Here is a 12,716-nt window from a genome sequence, read left to right on the forward strand (position 1 = left end):
GGCAATGATTACCATGGAAAAAAAAAAAAAAAAAAAAAAAAGAGGCAAAATGGATTCTTACCTTCCCGTATCTGGACGCAAAAGTCCCCGTGAGTAAGGAGTGAAAAATAATTATTGTCTCATCCAAGTCCCACACGAACACACGCTGTGATGAAAGAGAGGGAGAGAATGGAGACAAATGCACTTGCTTGCATTTGACTTAATGTCTGCAGAAATTAATTCCCTGGGAGGAAAAATATGTCTTGAAAAACATTATCTTTAAGTTATAAAACATGTGACTCACGCATGTATCCTCGAGTCCCCATTCAACCTCAGTTGTGTAAAATATATTCTGATGGCCAAGTTTTTGGGTTCCTATCAACCCACAGATGCCAGAACCAAGACGCCTGTTCTTGCCTTTCACATAAAAGCTCGAAAGAGGAGTTCAGTCCAAAAGCAATAAAAATCGTAGAACTCATTTGACAAAATGAAATACTACCATTGTACGTTCACTGCTCACCGTAAGCCCAGCTACTTCTAAACATTTCTGTTTTTAGCAATTCTGCTGATTACCTTTATAACTCTAAATAACATACCTTTACTTATTGATTTGCCAACTTTAAACAATATCTTTTGACTGGGCAATGGGAAAGATGAGGGTTTAGCTCATGGTAAATCTCCCCCATTTCTCCAGAATTTTATAGTTTTCACATATGCGAACCCCTCTATTTCCAATTCCCATCAGCACTGGGTATTTTCTCTTGGCTAAAACAGCAAACCCAATATGGAAAATATGGACGTTGGTGTCCCTACCTGTTCCCACTACCTCCTCGCCTCTTGAAGAGCTGAGCTTTAGCCTCACTTTTGCATTGTCAATGTGGATAAGCTGGTTTGTGCATTGGGTTTTATAATTGTACTTAAGACTTCTGTGCTCTGTCTATATGTTGATTTTAAAAGTTGGTGACCAGTATAGAGCATTTATGTACATCTTGTGATTACTGTTCACTGCAGAGCAAAGTAATGTGCTAGGATTTCACTTCCTTCCCTATGTATCTAATGTCATAACTCCAGAGCCACTTTAAGGAGACTGTTCCTACCACCAAGGTCATGTGTATTCTCCTTTCTTATACTCCATCCTGATTAAAATCGTGCCATATCTCAGTTTGTTCATAGGAATCACGCCTGTCTGGAATAACTTTCTGTTTTTGCTGGAGCTTATTAATTGCTTTAATTCTTTTCTTGTTTCCAATAACATGCCTTCAGTCGAATTGCAAATTCAGCTACATCCTCTGTATCAAAGATGTTCTTCCTCTGTGACAGAATGTTCCAATGTGGACTGGATCATCTTCAGGCTTGTTACATAGCTAGCATCCTGAGACTTCCCTTTACTGCGTTTCTGGGTCAGATCCACTGTTTTCTGGATCCCAAGTCTCTTTCTTGGTTTTCTTCCTTGTTTTGCTTGAGTACATCCTTAAGTTGCTTCTTCTGAAAGGAGCATGGAAAGTAACCTTCCTGCATTTTTGCTAATCTGATCATGTCTTTATTTCGCTCTAAGGTTCCTCTGGGTGCAGAATTCCAATTGGAAAATAATGCCCTCTAGATCTTTGAAAGAATCTATCTTGTGTCAAGCGTGATTAATGAGAAGTCTGATGTTTTGCATGATCCTCAGTTCTTTACAGGTTTTGCTTTTTTTCTCTTTGGATTTTTTAGGCTCTTTTCTTTATACTTGGCATCCTCAAATCCCATGAGGATATATCTAGGTGTTGTCTTTTTTCATTCATACTGTTCAGCACTCAAACATTTCTCAAGCCTATTTCTTTAAATAATGTCCTCCAATCTTTCCCATTGTTACATCTTTCTGGAATTCCCAATAGACAAATTAGATCTTTCGGATTGATATTACTTATCTTTTAAAAACAGTGTTCTGTAATTTGGTCTTTCTGATCTATGTTCTCAGAGATTTCTTTAACTTTCTCTTCCAACCCTTCTATGAAACTTTTTAAAAAAATTTTTTATTTATTTATTTTTGGCTGTGTTCGGTCTTCGTTTCTGTGCAAGGGCTTTCTCTAGTTGCGGCGAGCGGGGGCCACTCTTCATCGCGGTGCGCGGGCCTCTCACTGACGCGGCCTCTCTTGTTGTGGAGCACAAGCTCCAGATGCACAGGCTCAGTAGTTGTGGCTCACAGGCCCAGTTGCTCCACGGCATGTGGGATCTTCCCAGACCAGGGCTCGAACCCGTGTCCCCTGCACTGGCAGGCAGATTCTCAACCACTGCACCATCAGGGAAGCCCACCCTTCTATGAAACTTTTGATTCTCACTATCATTTAAAAATGTACAGTAGCTTTTACTTTGTCTCTGAGTGTTCCTTTCCCAATAGCCTGCACTTCTTTTTTTGTGGATACAAGACCTCCTTGAATCTTTATAAGAAAACCAAGCAGAATTTTTCTAAGATCTTTTCTGTTTCTTAAATTACCTCTCATAGTTTATCCTATTCATTTATCTTGGCCTCAATTTTTTATATGCTGGTTTTCATAATTTTTTCTGGTGATCATTATTTCTAAAAACAAAAGGCCTGCGTGATCATTTATGTAGCTGGTGCTGGGGGCAACAAAGGCACCTACTCGGTCTACCATCTTGAATGGACCACCTTGGAAAACTCTTTGGGGGGGTCAGTGGTTGTATTTACACATTTGTAATGCCTTTAAAAGTAAAGAGAAAGGTAGTATCTAGAAGGAAAAAGGTCAATTAATACAGGTTTTCAAAACAATTAGTAGACTTGAATATTATTTTGTGAATTATTTTTTTTTTTTGCCTCATGTGTCCATCTTGGCATCTCCCAATTCACGCCACTGGCCCAACTCCTTGCCAAAGTCCATTTTTACATGGAAATGATTCATTTAAGATAATGAGACAGCCATAAGTTTTTACTTATTCATTCAGAAACAATTTTTAGTGAATATTATTTTGTGCATTTTTTGACCTTTTACAGTTATGTGCATGTACATGCTGGGTCATGATGATAAGTACTGTTCTTATTATGGGTCATGGTACAAAAAAAAGTTTGAAAACCACTGTTTTTGAAGAGAGCTTCTGGGGTTTAAATACGCTAAGTCCTAATTCATCTGAACTAACTAGGCTGGATCAGTTAAACTTAGAAATTTTGGTAAGAGAACTCTTTAAAAAATCAAGTAATTTCAAATTTAATGCAGACTCCTTAATTTACTGACTGTATCCTCTCTGAAGAGGGTCTGTCCCTCTTCCCCCCTAGTCCCCCATTCTATCTCTCTGTGTTAGATTCTCAGTGGGTATACTGTTCCTGGTGGACACTCTGCTCGTGACCCTAACTCTTTAGCCCACCAGGGTTTGGGCCAGGGGTGAGCCCCTAACCCCAGCTGGGTCAGAGGCCTTTCCTTGGGAACTCAAAATTGAGACCTGGAAAGAAATTCATTGTCTTTGGGTGGCTGTTGGTAGCAATGTGATCTGAAGGACAGGGAAGCCCAGTTTGCAGAGAGAGAGGAACAGAGGGGTGAGAGATGGAAACACGACCCAACACTTCTGCAGGACTTGGTTTTAGTCAGAAGTAGAGTGAGGGGCCTGGAGGAGAGTCATGCCCACTGAAAAGACACTACCGCTTGGGGATTCTAGCACCTACACTGTGGAACATAGGGAGAGAAGGTGTAAATGCGTTTCCTTGCCCCTCCTACCTTCTGGTTCCAATATCTTGCTGACACTTGCTGTACCCTTGGCTCTTGGGTTCTAAGAGAATCCCTGTATCCTTAAAATAAACTTTGCTTTTTCACTTAAGCCAGTTTGGTTGGTTTCTGGCACCTGCAGTCGAGGGATTTTAACTAATACATACTCAGAATTTTCCTCCTTTCCACTTCTCTACCTAATTTCTCTCTCGTGGGCTGCAGCCATTAGCAACGGTGCCAAAGACTTAAGAGGTGTGACCCATGCAAAACCTCTGTGCTGTCACTGAGCACTGCGGGGAAACACAGCTCACACCTTTTCAACTGTTCCTGCCCAGTGGTACTTACTCTGGAATCAAAAAGCAGATGTTTCCAGCATAATATCACCCCATAATCCTTCCATGCCCCCCCCACCCCCTTCTCAGCTTAATGGAAAAATGTCTCTCCACCCCCACTGTCCCCTACCAAGAGCAGAAACCACGTCAGGTGATTGAATACATTTTTAAAAAATATTAAAGTACGTGTTGCTCTCCAGGATTTCTATAGCTCTGCAACTTCAAGCTGGTAGAATATCCTCAGGCATCTGGGAAGGCAGAAAGCAAGCGTGATCAAGAGTGAGTACATTTTCTTCTAGCCTTGCGCCAAGGCCTAATCTCCCTGAAGGGTTTGTGCCAAGTCTCCTTGGTTTTAGAAGGTGGTGGCTTTAAGAATTAGAGGAAAAGCAAGAACAGAATCCTCTGGACTGAGAAGAGTCCCATAAGCAGTGGGAATACTTGCTCTCTGGCAGGTCCTGAGGGCAGTCGAGCTCACAGAGGAGATGGCTGTGTACACCGAGTGTAGGGGACGAGTGTGATGTTCAAAATATTTAACACTTTCTAGGATGATCGGAACAGACACCAGCCATAAACAACTGCTACTGCTCTCTTAGTGAATACTGGCTGACTAGCACAGCCCTACTAGTGACACTGGTTAGCTAGTACAGCCCTACCAGTGAATACTGGCTAAATATCAAGCGTCTTGGTATTGGCCATTTGTTGTTGGGGTCCCCAGCATCCATCTCCTTCTTAGAAGGAGCATCTCGATTTTCTTTTCCCTTTGTGTGCTATCTCGGTGAGACTCCCAATCAGGGGCATGAGGATCCAGGCCAGGCCGATGGGATGCTGCCTCCTTGGAATCGGACATCAAGTGACATGGCGCTAGAATCTCAAATATCTCGCTCTCCAGAAGGGGCCGGCACCCTGAAGGTTCCCCAGCTTCCCCAGCGTGGTCTCTGTTACTGTTCTTTCTAACCTTGGTTGTATCACTTCCTCTCCATGCTGTTCCCTCCCGGTAGATCCTTTTTCGCTTAAGTAACCAGAATTGGTTTCTGTTGCTTGCAACCAAAGGATCGTAGCTAATACTCCAATGTTCTCACTCTCAACAAGGATTTCCATGCTCAACATATGGCATGGAAACCCCAGAGAACAGCTGGACTTTCAGTGACCACTGCAGGTACTGACAAAGAAAAAGGCAGCAGCCACCAAGCCACAATGGACAAAAGAGGCTATGGTTCTGTGTTCTGAGACCACTTGAACCCTGAGATTCTCATGTAATTCTGGGAGGGGAAAGGCCCCATTAATGCAATGGAATTTCCTATCACCCTGGCGGGTGGGGACTCAGAGTCAAAACGACACTGATTTTAAGGAAATGATGAAAATGGTATTTCTTAGCTTATCTGAGATCGCCAGCTGAACTTTGTAGCTGCTACATAATTTGTACAGGATTATCAATAGGGATGTGATGATGCTGCATTTGGACATCTTGACAGTGACTCAAGCTTTGCCAACACTACCCATGTACGCCCATGGCACACTCAAGCCAGCAAAATGACTGCCTTTTGCAAACAAGTACGAACTCGTGCGTGTGCCCATTTTTCTCCCTTGATAGGTAACAGTTGCTTCTGTCTGTTTTGGGGGCATCCATCTTGCCTCTGTCCCTTCTAGTGGTCTTCCTCATCTTTCATGCATGCTGTTCTTTTTTGTTTGTTTGCTTGGGAAAATGTCACTGCCTGACCGATAACTCCACACTTGCTTTATTATAATAAAGATTGGCGCATCCCTTAGACCAGTAGCTCTCAGTCTGGGCTGCACTGGAATCACCTAGGGAGCTTAAACATGCTGACACCTGGGTCCCGCCCCCAGGGAATCTGAAATAATTGATCTGGGCTTGAGAATGAAGGTTTCTCAAAATTCCCCAGGAGATTCTCACGTGCAGCCCAGATGGAGAACCACCGAGAAACTCAGAATTACAGAAATGATGCAAACTTATTTGAGCCAGCCTCCGGGGGCCTGGGCATCTGAATTTTAAAAAGCATTCCAGGTGATTGTACCATGTAGCCAAGGTTAAGGATCACTCTAACCCAGTGGGGAAGGCCCACTGTCCAATGTCATCTTTACCGGAGGCTCTCAAAGTGTGTTGCCCAATGCACTTCAGCATTGTCTAGGAATTTGTTGGAAATGTGGATTCTCAGGCCCTGCCCCAGATCTACTGAATTGGAAACTCTGAGGGGTGGCCCCAGCCGTCTGGGTTTCCGCAGGCCCCCAGGGGATGTTGTTGTGGCTCACATTTGAGAATCACCCATCTTTACCATCTCTAGGGTCACTTTTCCTAGCCTGGCCAGTCAACGGTGCTTCCGTGTGGCCAACCGAATTCTTCCCTCCTTTTCACCAAGGGCCCTTTGCTCTGTTCCTGCTCTTTGTGAACACACAGGGCCATCCTCCCCCAGACAGAACTCTGCCCGACGCCTCCTGTTCCGGCCACATGTAGAGATGACATTCACCAAGTCAGGCAGAAGCCTCTGAGTTACCTCAATCTCATTGTCGCCTGCTGGGGAGGGGTCACTGCTCCGCTTAGACCGGCCTCGGAGCTTCCCGTCAGAGGCCCGGTGCGGCCTGTCTGTGTCTCCCTCTTTTGCTGGCGTGGAAGGTCCATTGTGCGTGTTATATTCACCTGGCGTAGGAGAGGGAAGGGCAGACATATCAGAGGCTTGGCTGAGTGTGTCCTCTCACGAACTATTACACCAGAACCATCTAACTCCAAAGTGGGAGGTCCCCAAGGCAGTGGCGAAGGCAAAGATCACGTAGAATCAGAATTACTCTTGAAAGTGCCTCAAACCGCCCATTCATAATCATTCATACATCCAGCAAAGATTTACTGAGTAGGTATGGTTCCAGGCACTGGTTCCATAGCACCTAAATTCTAGAGAGAGGAGAGACACATTAGACAGACAAGTAACTATATAATACGCCAGGTGGGGACATATGTTATAGAGAATTGGCTAAGAGTGCAGGAGTGCTGGGAGGTTACTAATTTTTTTTGTTTTTTACATCTTTATTGGAGTATAACTGCTTTACAATGTTGTGTTAGTTTCTGCTGTACAATAATCAGCTACATGTTATGCCTATATCCCCATATCCCCTCCCTCTTGTGCCTCCCTCCCACCCTCCCTATCCCACCCCTCTAGGGGGTCACAAAGCACCGAGCTGATCTCCCTGTGCCATGCATAGGGGAGGCCTCATGGATAAGGGGACAGCCGAGCAGGGATCTGAGAGAAGTGAGGGCAGGGGCAGCTGGGGAGCTACAATTCCAGTGAACGGAGTTTTGTGTTTACAACTGTCTATATATCCTAAAGCCCGAGAATCCCTAGACAAACAGAAGGAAGAAAATAACATATATATATATACATATATATGTAGCTGGGCATCAAATTTTTCTACCTTTAAGAGATCCCTCCCTTGGGGTGAATGGGGCGTGTGTGGGGAGAATTCTCTAGGTTCCTATCCCTAGGCGGCTTGCTCCACTTTCTCTACTAAAAGCCAGTCATTTAAGCTTTACTTGTTAAGAAATTTGTCAACTTGAGGTTATATAGGCAAAAGCGTCCAGCACAGGGCTGGCAATTAGGAGATGTCAGTAAATGATTTAAATTGTGCTCTGGCTTGACTACACCTACATACACATGGGGATCAGTGAGAAGGTGCAGGGCCGAGGGTGGGCACCTGTGGCTTCCCATCGAGGTGGTGTTTCTGGACACAGTGTACTGAGAAGCTGCCAGGGTCCTGCCCTTGGGCAATTGTCTAATAATCCTGAATGAACAAATGGGCAGCACTTGTTCCCAGCACTCAGTTCCCAAAGCCAGCATCCAAGTTGTGTTGTTTTTTAAGCACAGAAGTTTTAAATACATCTTATTAGACTTTATCATCTTTATTTAACTAACAAGGGAACTGAGGCTTAGTGAGATGACGTAATCCTGTTGTTACCCTACAAATTAGTGGTAGAGGCAGAAGTAAAATTTGGGCCTGCCCTTGTCACTAGAGTGACAGAACCGTAAACCAGCACGGAACCTTAGAGGACGTTCCATCCCGCTCTCATCTTACAGCTGCTCGTTTTAGCTCCCAAATGTACCCTGTGGACTCCATCTCTCCTTCCATAATTGCCAGTTCTTGGATCATCGGGGGGAAAATGCTTTTGTATAAAAATGCTTGGCAATGGACTAATTTTTTTCCTACCCTGGAAGGAATATTTCCCTCCAAAACCCAAGGGACTGAATTTTTTTTTGTTTAATATTTATAAAACTGCTTAGCAGACTAAGGACATAATAAGAAAAGATGTGAGTTTGAGTTGTCAGAACTGTTGGGCTGTCTCCAACTCCCCCAAATTTTTAGGATACAGCCTTAGAGATTCCCAAACATCAAACTAGCAAAGACTTTCTTTTGGAGGGTGAGGAACAGGCACTAAATAAATTCACAGATGCTTAAGAGTCATAAATAAAGTTTATCCTGATTCACTAGGTAGTTCTAAGGCTAGGGAGGCTTAGAAAACCCTTGTTGGCCCCATTAAAATCCAGGCAAATATTAAAAAGAGGAGGAAACACCAGCTAACTACAAAATGTCCCAATAAGGTGTTATGTAGAGTCAATTTATTAGGGGTGCCAAAAAAAGCAGCCCTTTCTGACCATATACATTCTTGAGAATGAAGGGTCAAAATTCAAGGCCAAAGTCAGAGGTACACATGCTAAAACAATTTATAGGAATCTTTCTTGGAGTCATTTCCCTCTTTTTATTTCTCCCTTTTTAATGTTTTTACTTCTTTAACAACTGTGTTGAGGTATAATTGACATACAATAAACCACACATACTTAGAGCACACAGTTTGGTAAGTTTTGACATATGGTCACACCTATGAAACCATCACCACAATCAAGATAATGAACAAATCCAGCACCCAAGAGTTTCCTTGTAATTCCTTTATAGTCTCTTCCTCCTGCTACCCCCCCAGGCAACCATGGATTTGCTTTCTTTCACTATAAATTAGTTTATATTTTTTAGAGTTTTAAACAAATGGCATCACTCGGTATGCGTGTACACACACGCACACACGCACACACACACTTGTCTGGCTTCTTTCAGCCAGCATAACTGTTCTGAGATTCAATCCATGTTGTCATGTATATCAATAGTTCATTCCTTTGTGTTGCTGAGTACTATTCTATTGTGTGGATGTATCACCATTTGTTCACCTATTCACCTGGGGATAGACATTTGGGTTGATTCTAGTTTTTGGCTGGACTAAATAAAGCTTTTATGAACAGTCACTCATCAGTCTTTGTATAGACATAAGCTTTCTTCTTATGAGAGAGCATGATTACTAGGATATATGGTAAGTCTACGTTTGACCTTTTTTTTAAAAAAAAATATTTATTTGGTTGACCAAGTGTATTTCTATATGCTAACAACAAGCAGTAGGAAATAGAATATTTTTAAATGCCATTTACAGTAGCATCGAAAAATATGAAATATTTAGGGATAAATGTGACAAAAGATGTGCAATACTTGTACCCCTAAAACTACAAAACACTACTTGGAGAGGTTAAAGAAGACTTCAGTAAATGAAGAGATGTATCTCATTCACAGGTCAGAAGACTTACTATTGTTAGATACCAATTCTCTACAAATTGATCAAACACAGCCTCTGTCAACATCCCAGGCTTTTTTCTTTGTAGAAACTGCCAAGTTGATCCTGAACTTCATATGGAAGCACAAAGGACCTAGAATAGCCTTAACAACTCTGATACAGAAGAACAAAATTAGAATACTAACACTACCTGACTTTAAGACTTATTACAAAGCCGCAGTAATCAAGACAGTATGGTATTGACATAAAGATAGACTAGACCAGTAGATCAGTAGATCCGTGGACCAGCATAGAGAGTGCAGAAATAAACCACATGTATATGAATGTTTTTGACAAAGATTCAAGAGCAATAAAGGATAGTCTTCTCAACAAAAGATGCTAAAATGACTGGATATCTATATCCAGAAAAAACTGTACTTCAGTGCATACCTCACATGACATGCAAAAATTAACACAAAATAGAGCATAGACCTAAATATAAAACTTATATAAGAAAACAGGAGAAAATCTTTGTGCTTTGGGGTTAGGCAAAGGATTCTCTTATATAAAACTAAAAGCATGACCCAAAAGGAAAAAATATTTGATATAAATTGGACTTCATGAAAATTTAAAACTTTTGCTCTTCAAAAGACACTATTAGGAGAATGAAAAGACAAGTCACAGTCCAGAAGAATATAATTGCAAAACATATATATGATAAAGTAAGTTGTATTAGTTAGAGGTCTCCAGGGAAACAGAAGCAGTAGGATATAGATGTAGATATAGACAGATAGATATAGATGATATAGATAGAGATTTATTATAAGAATTGACTCATGTGGCTATGGAGGCCAGGAAATCCCACAATCTGCCTTGCGCAAGCCGGAGAAACAGAAAGGCCAATATTATAATTCGGTCTGAGTCAGAAGGTCCAAGAACGGGGAGTTCCAATAACTGAGGGCAGGAGATGAATGTCCAAGCTCAAGAAGAGAGAATTTGCCCTTCCTATGCCTTTTTGTTTTATTTGGGCCCTCAATAGATTGGATGCCCACCCACACTGGTTAGGGCAGCTCTTCTCTACTCAGCCTACTGATTCAAATGCTAATCTCTTCTGGAGATACCCCTCACAGACACACCCAGAAATAATGTTTTACTAGCTATCTGGGCCTCCCTTGGCCCAGTCAAGTTGACATAAAATTAACCATCCAGAATATATTTTTTAAAACTCTCAAAACCAATAATAAGAAAACAAGTGACCCAATAAAGAAATGGGCAAAGTACTTGAACAGACATTTCACCAAAGAAGATATAGGCATGGCAAAAAAAGCACGTGATTAAGATGCTGAGTAGTAGTTATTAGAGAAATGCAAATTAAATCATCAGTGAGATACTACTACATACCCCCTAGAAAGGATATAATTATAAAGACTGACCATATAGCAAAGGTTGGCAAGGTTGCAGAGCAACTGGAACTCCCTTAACCCTGCTGGTGGGAATGTGAAATGGTACAACCACTTTGGAAAACAATTTAGCAGTGTCTTAAAAAGTCAAACGTAGGGACTTCCCTGGTGGTGCAGCGGATAAGACTGTGCTCCCAATGCAGGGGGCCTGGATTTGATCCCGGGTCCAGGAACTAGATCCCACACGCATGCCGCAGCTAAGACTCTGCATGCCACAACTAAGGAGCCGGCGAGCCAAAACTGAGGAACCCACAAGCCACAACTAAGGAGCCCACCTGCCGTAACATCCTTGTCTTGTTTCTGGTCCTAGGGGGGTAGCTGTAGGTTTTCTGTAGCTGTCCTATTTTAGTCAGTTTAGGCTGCTATAAAAAAAAATACCATAGACTGGGTGGCTTAAACAATAGAGATTTATTTCTCACAGTTCTGGAGGCTGCAAAGTTCAAGATCAAGGCTCTGGCCAGTTTGGTTCCTGGTGAGAATCCTCTTCTTGTTTTCAGATGGATGTCTTTTTGCTGTCTCCACACATGGTGGGGAGACAGAGAGATATCATCTCTCTTGTACCTCTTCTTATTAGGGCACTAATCCCACTTTGAGGACTCCACCCTTATGACCTAATTACTTCACAAATACCCCCACCTCCAAATACCATTACACTGGGGATTAGGTCTTCAACACATAAGTTGTGGGGGGAGGGATATAAAAATTCAGTCCACTGCATGCCTTTTTCTGATAAAGGAAGTTCCTTTCTACCCCTAATTTGGAATTTTTATCAGAAACAAATGATAGATTTTGTCAAATGTTTTTCTGTGCATATGTTGAGATAATCTCTTTTTTTTCTTTCAAGTTACTTAATATGGTGAATTACATTAATTTTCAAATTTTAAACCAACTTTGCATCATTAAGATAAACCTCACTTAGTCATTATATAGTATCCTTTAATATACAGTTGGGCTAATTTGCTAACATTGTGTCTAGAAATTTTGTATCTATGTTTATGAGAAATATTGGTCTGTTGTTTTCTTTTAATGTCTTTGCCTAGTTTTGGCATCAGGGTAATGCGTTCCTCATAGAATGAGTTCGGAAGTATCCCTGCCTCTTCAATTTTCCTGAAGAATTAATGTAGAACTGATATTTCTTACTTAAATGTTTGGTAGAATTAATCAGTGAAGACATTTAGGTCTGGCAATTTCTTTATGGGAACATTTTTAACAACAAAAAAATTCAGTTTATTTAGTAGATATAGGCCTATTTCTTCTTGAACAAGCTTCAAAAGTTTTTGTCCCACAAGGAATTTCTTCATTTCATCTATGTTGTTGACTATTGCATTGTTAGCCTTCTAATATCTGTAGGGTCTGTAGTGATGTCACCTCTCATTTTATTGGTAATTTATATGTTTTCTTTTTTCCCCATATCAGCTTGTGTAGAGTATTATCAATTTTATTGGTCTTCTCAAAGAACCAAGTTTTGGTTTCAATAATTTTCTCTATTGTTTTTCTGTTTTTTTATTGATTCCCATTCTGATCTTTGTTATTTCCTGTCCTCTACTTACTCTGGGTGTAGTTTGCCTTTCTTTTTCTAGTTTCTTAAGGTGGAAGATAAGGTGCTTGGTTTAAAACCTTTCTTCTTTTCTAATATAGGGATTTAGTGCCACAAATTTCC

General features: G+C 41.5%; 1 protein-coding gene across 3 annotated transcripts in view; it reads right to left on the bottom strand.

Moving 5' to 3' along the window:
- The window catches only part of EYA2 (EYA transcriptional coactivator and phosphatase 2), a 176,926-nt gene that overhangs the window by 74,814 nt on the left and 89,396 nt on the right, over window positions 1-12,716 (bottom strand). For all 3 annotated transcript variants that reach the window (XM_024746874.1, XM_024746871.1, XM_024746873.1), the window contains 2 exons: window positions 6,514-6,656; window positions 62-145 (listed from right to left, as the gene is read on the bottom strand). In XM_024746874.1, coding sequence (XP_024602642.1) covers window positions 62-145; window positions 6,514-6,656 — 227 coding nt within the window. The remainder of the gene's footprint in view (window positions 1-61; window positions 146-6,513; window positions 6,657-12,716) is intronic.

The sequence above is a fragment of the Neophocaena asiaeorientalis genome, unplaced genomic scaffold (genome assembly GCF_003031525.2).
Source record: "Neophocaena asiaeorientalis asiaeorientalis breed wild unplaced genomic scaffold, Neophocaena_asiaeorientalis_V1.1 scaffold132, whole genome shotgun sequence".
In the NCBI taxonomy this organism is placed as follows: Eukaryota; Metazoa; Chordata; class Mammalia; order Artiodactyla; family Phocoenidae; genus Neophocaena; species Neophocaena asiaeorientalis.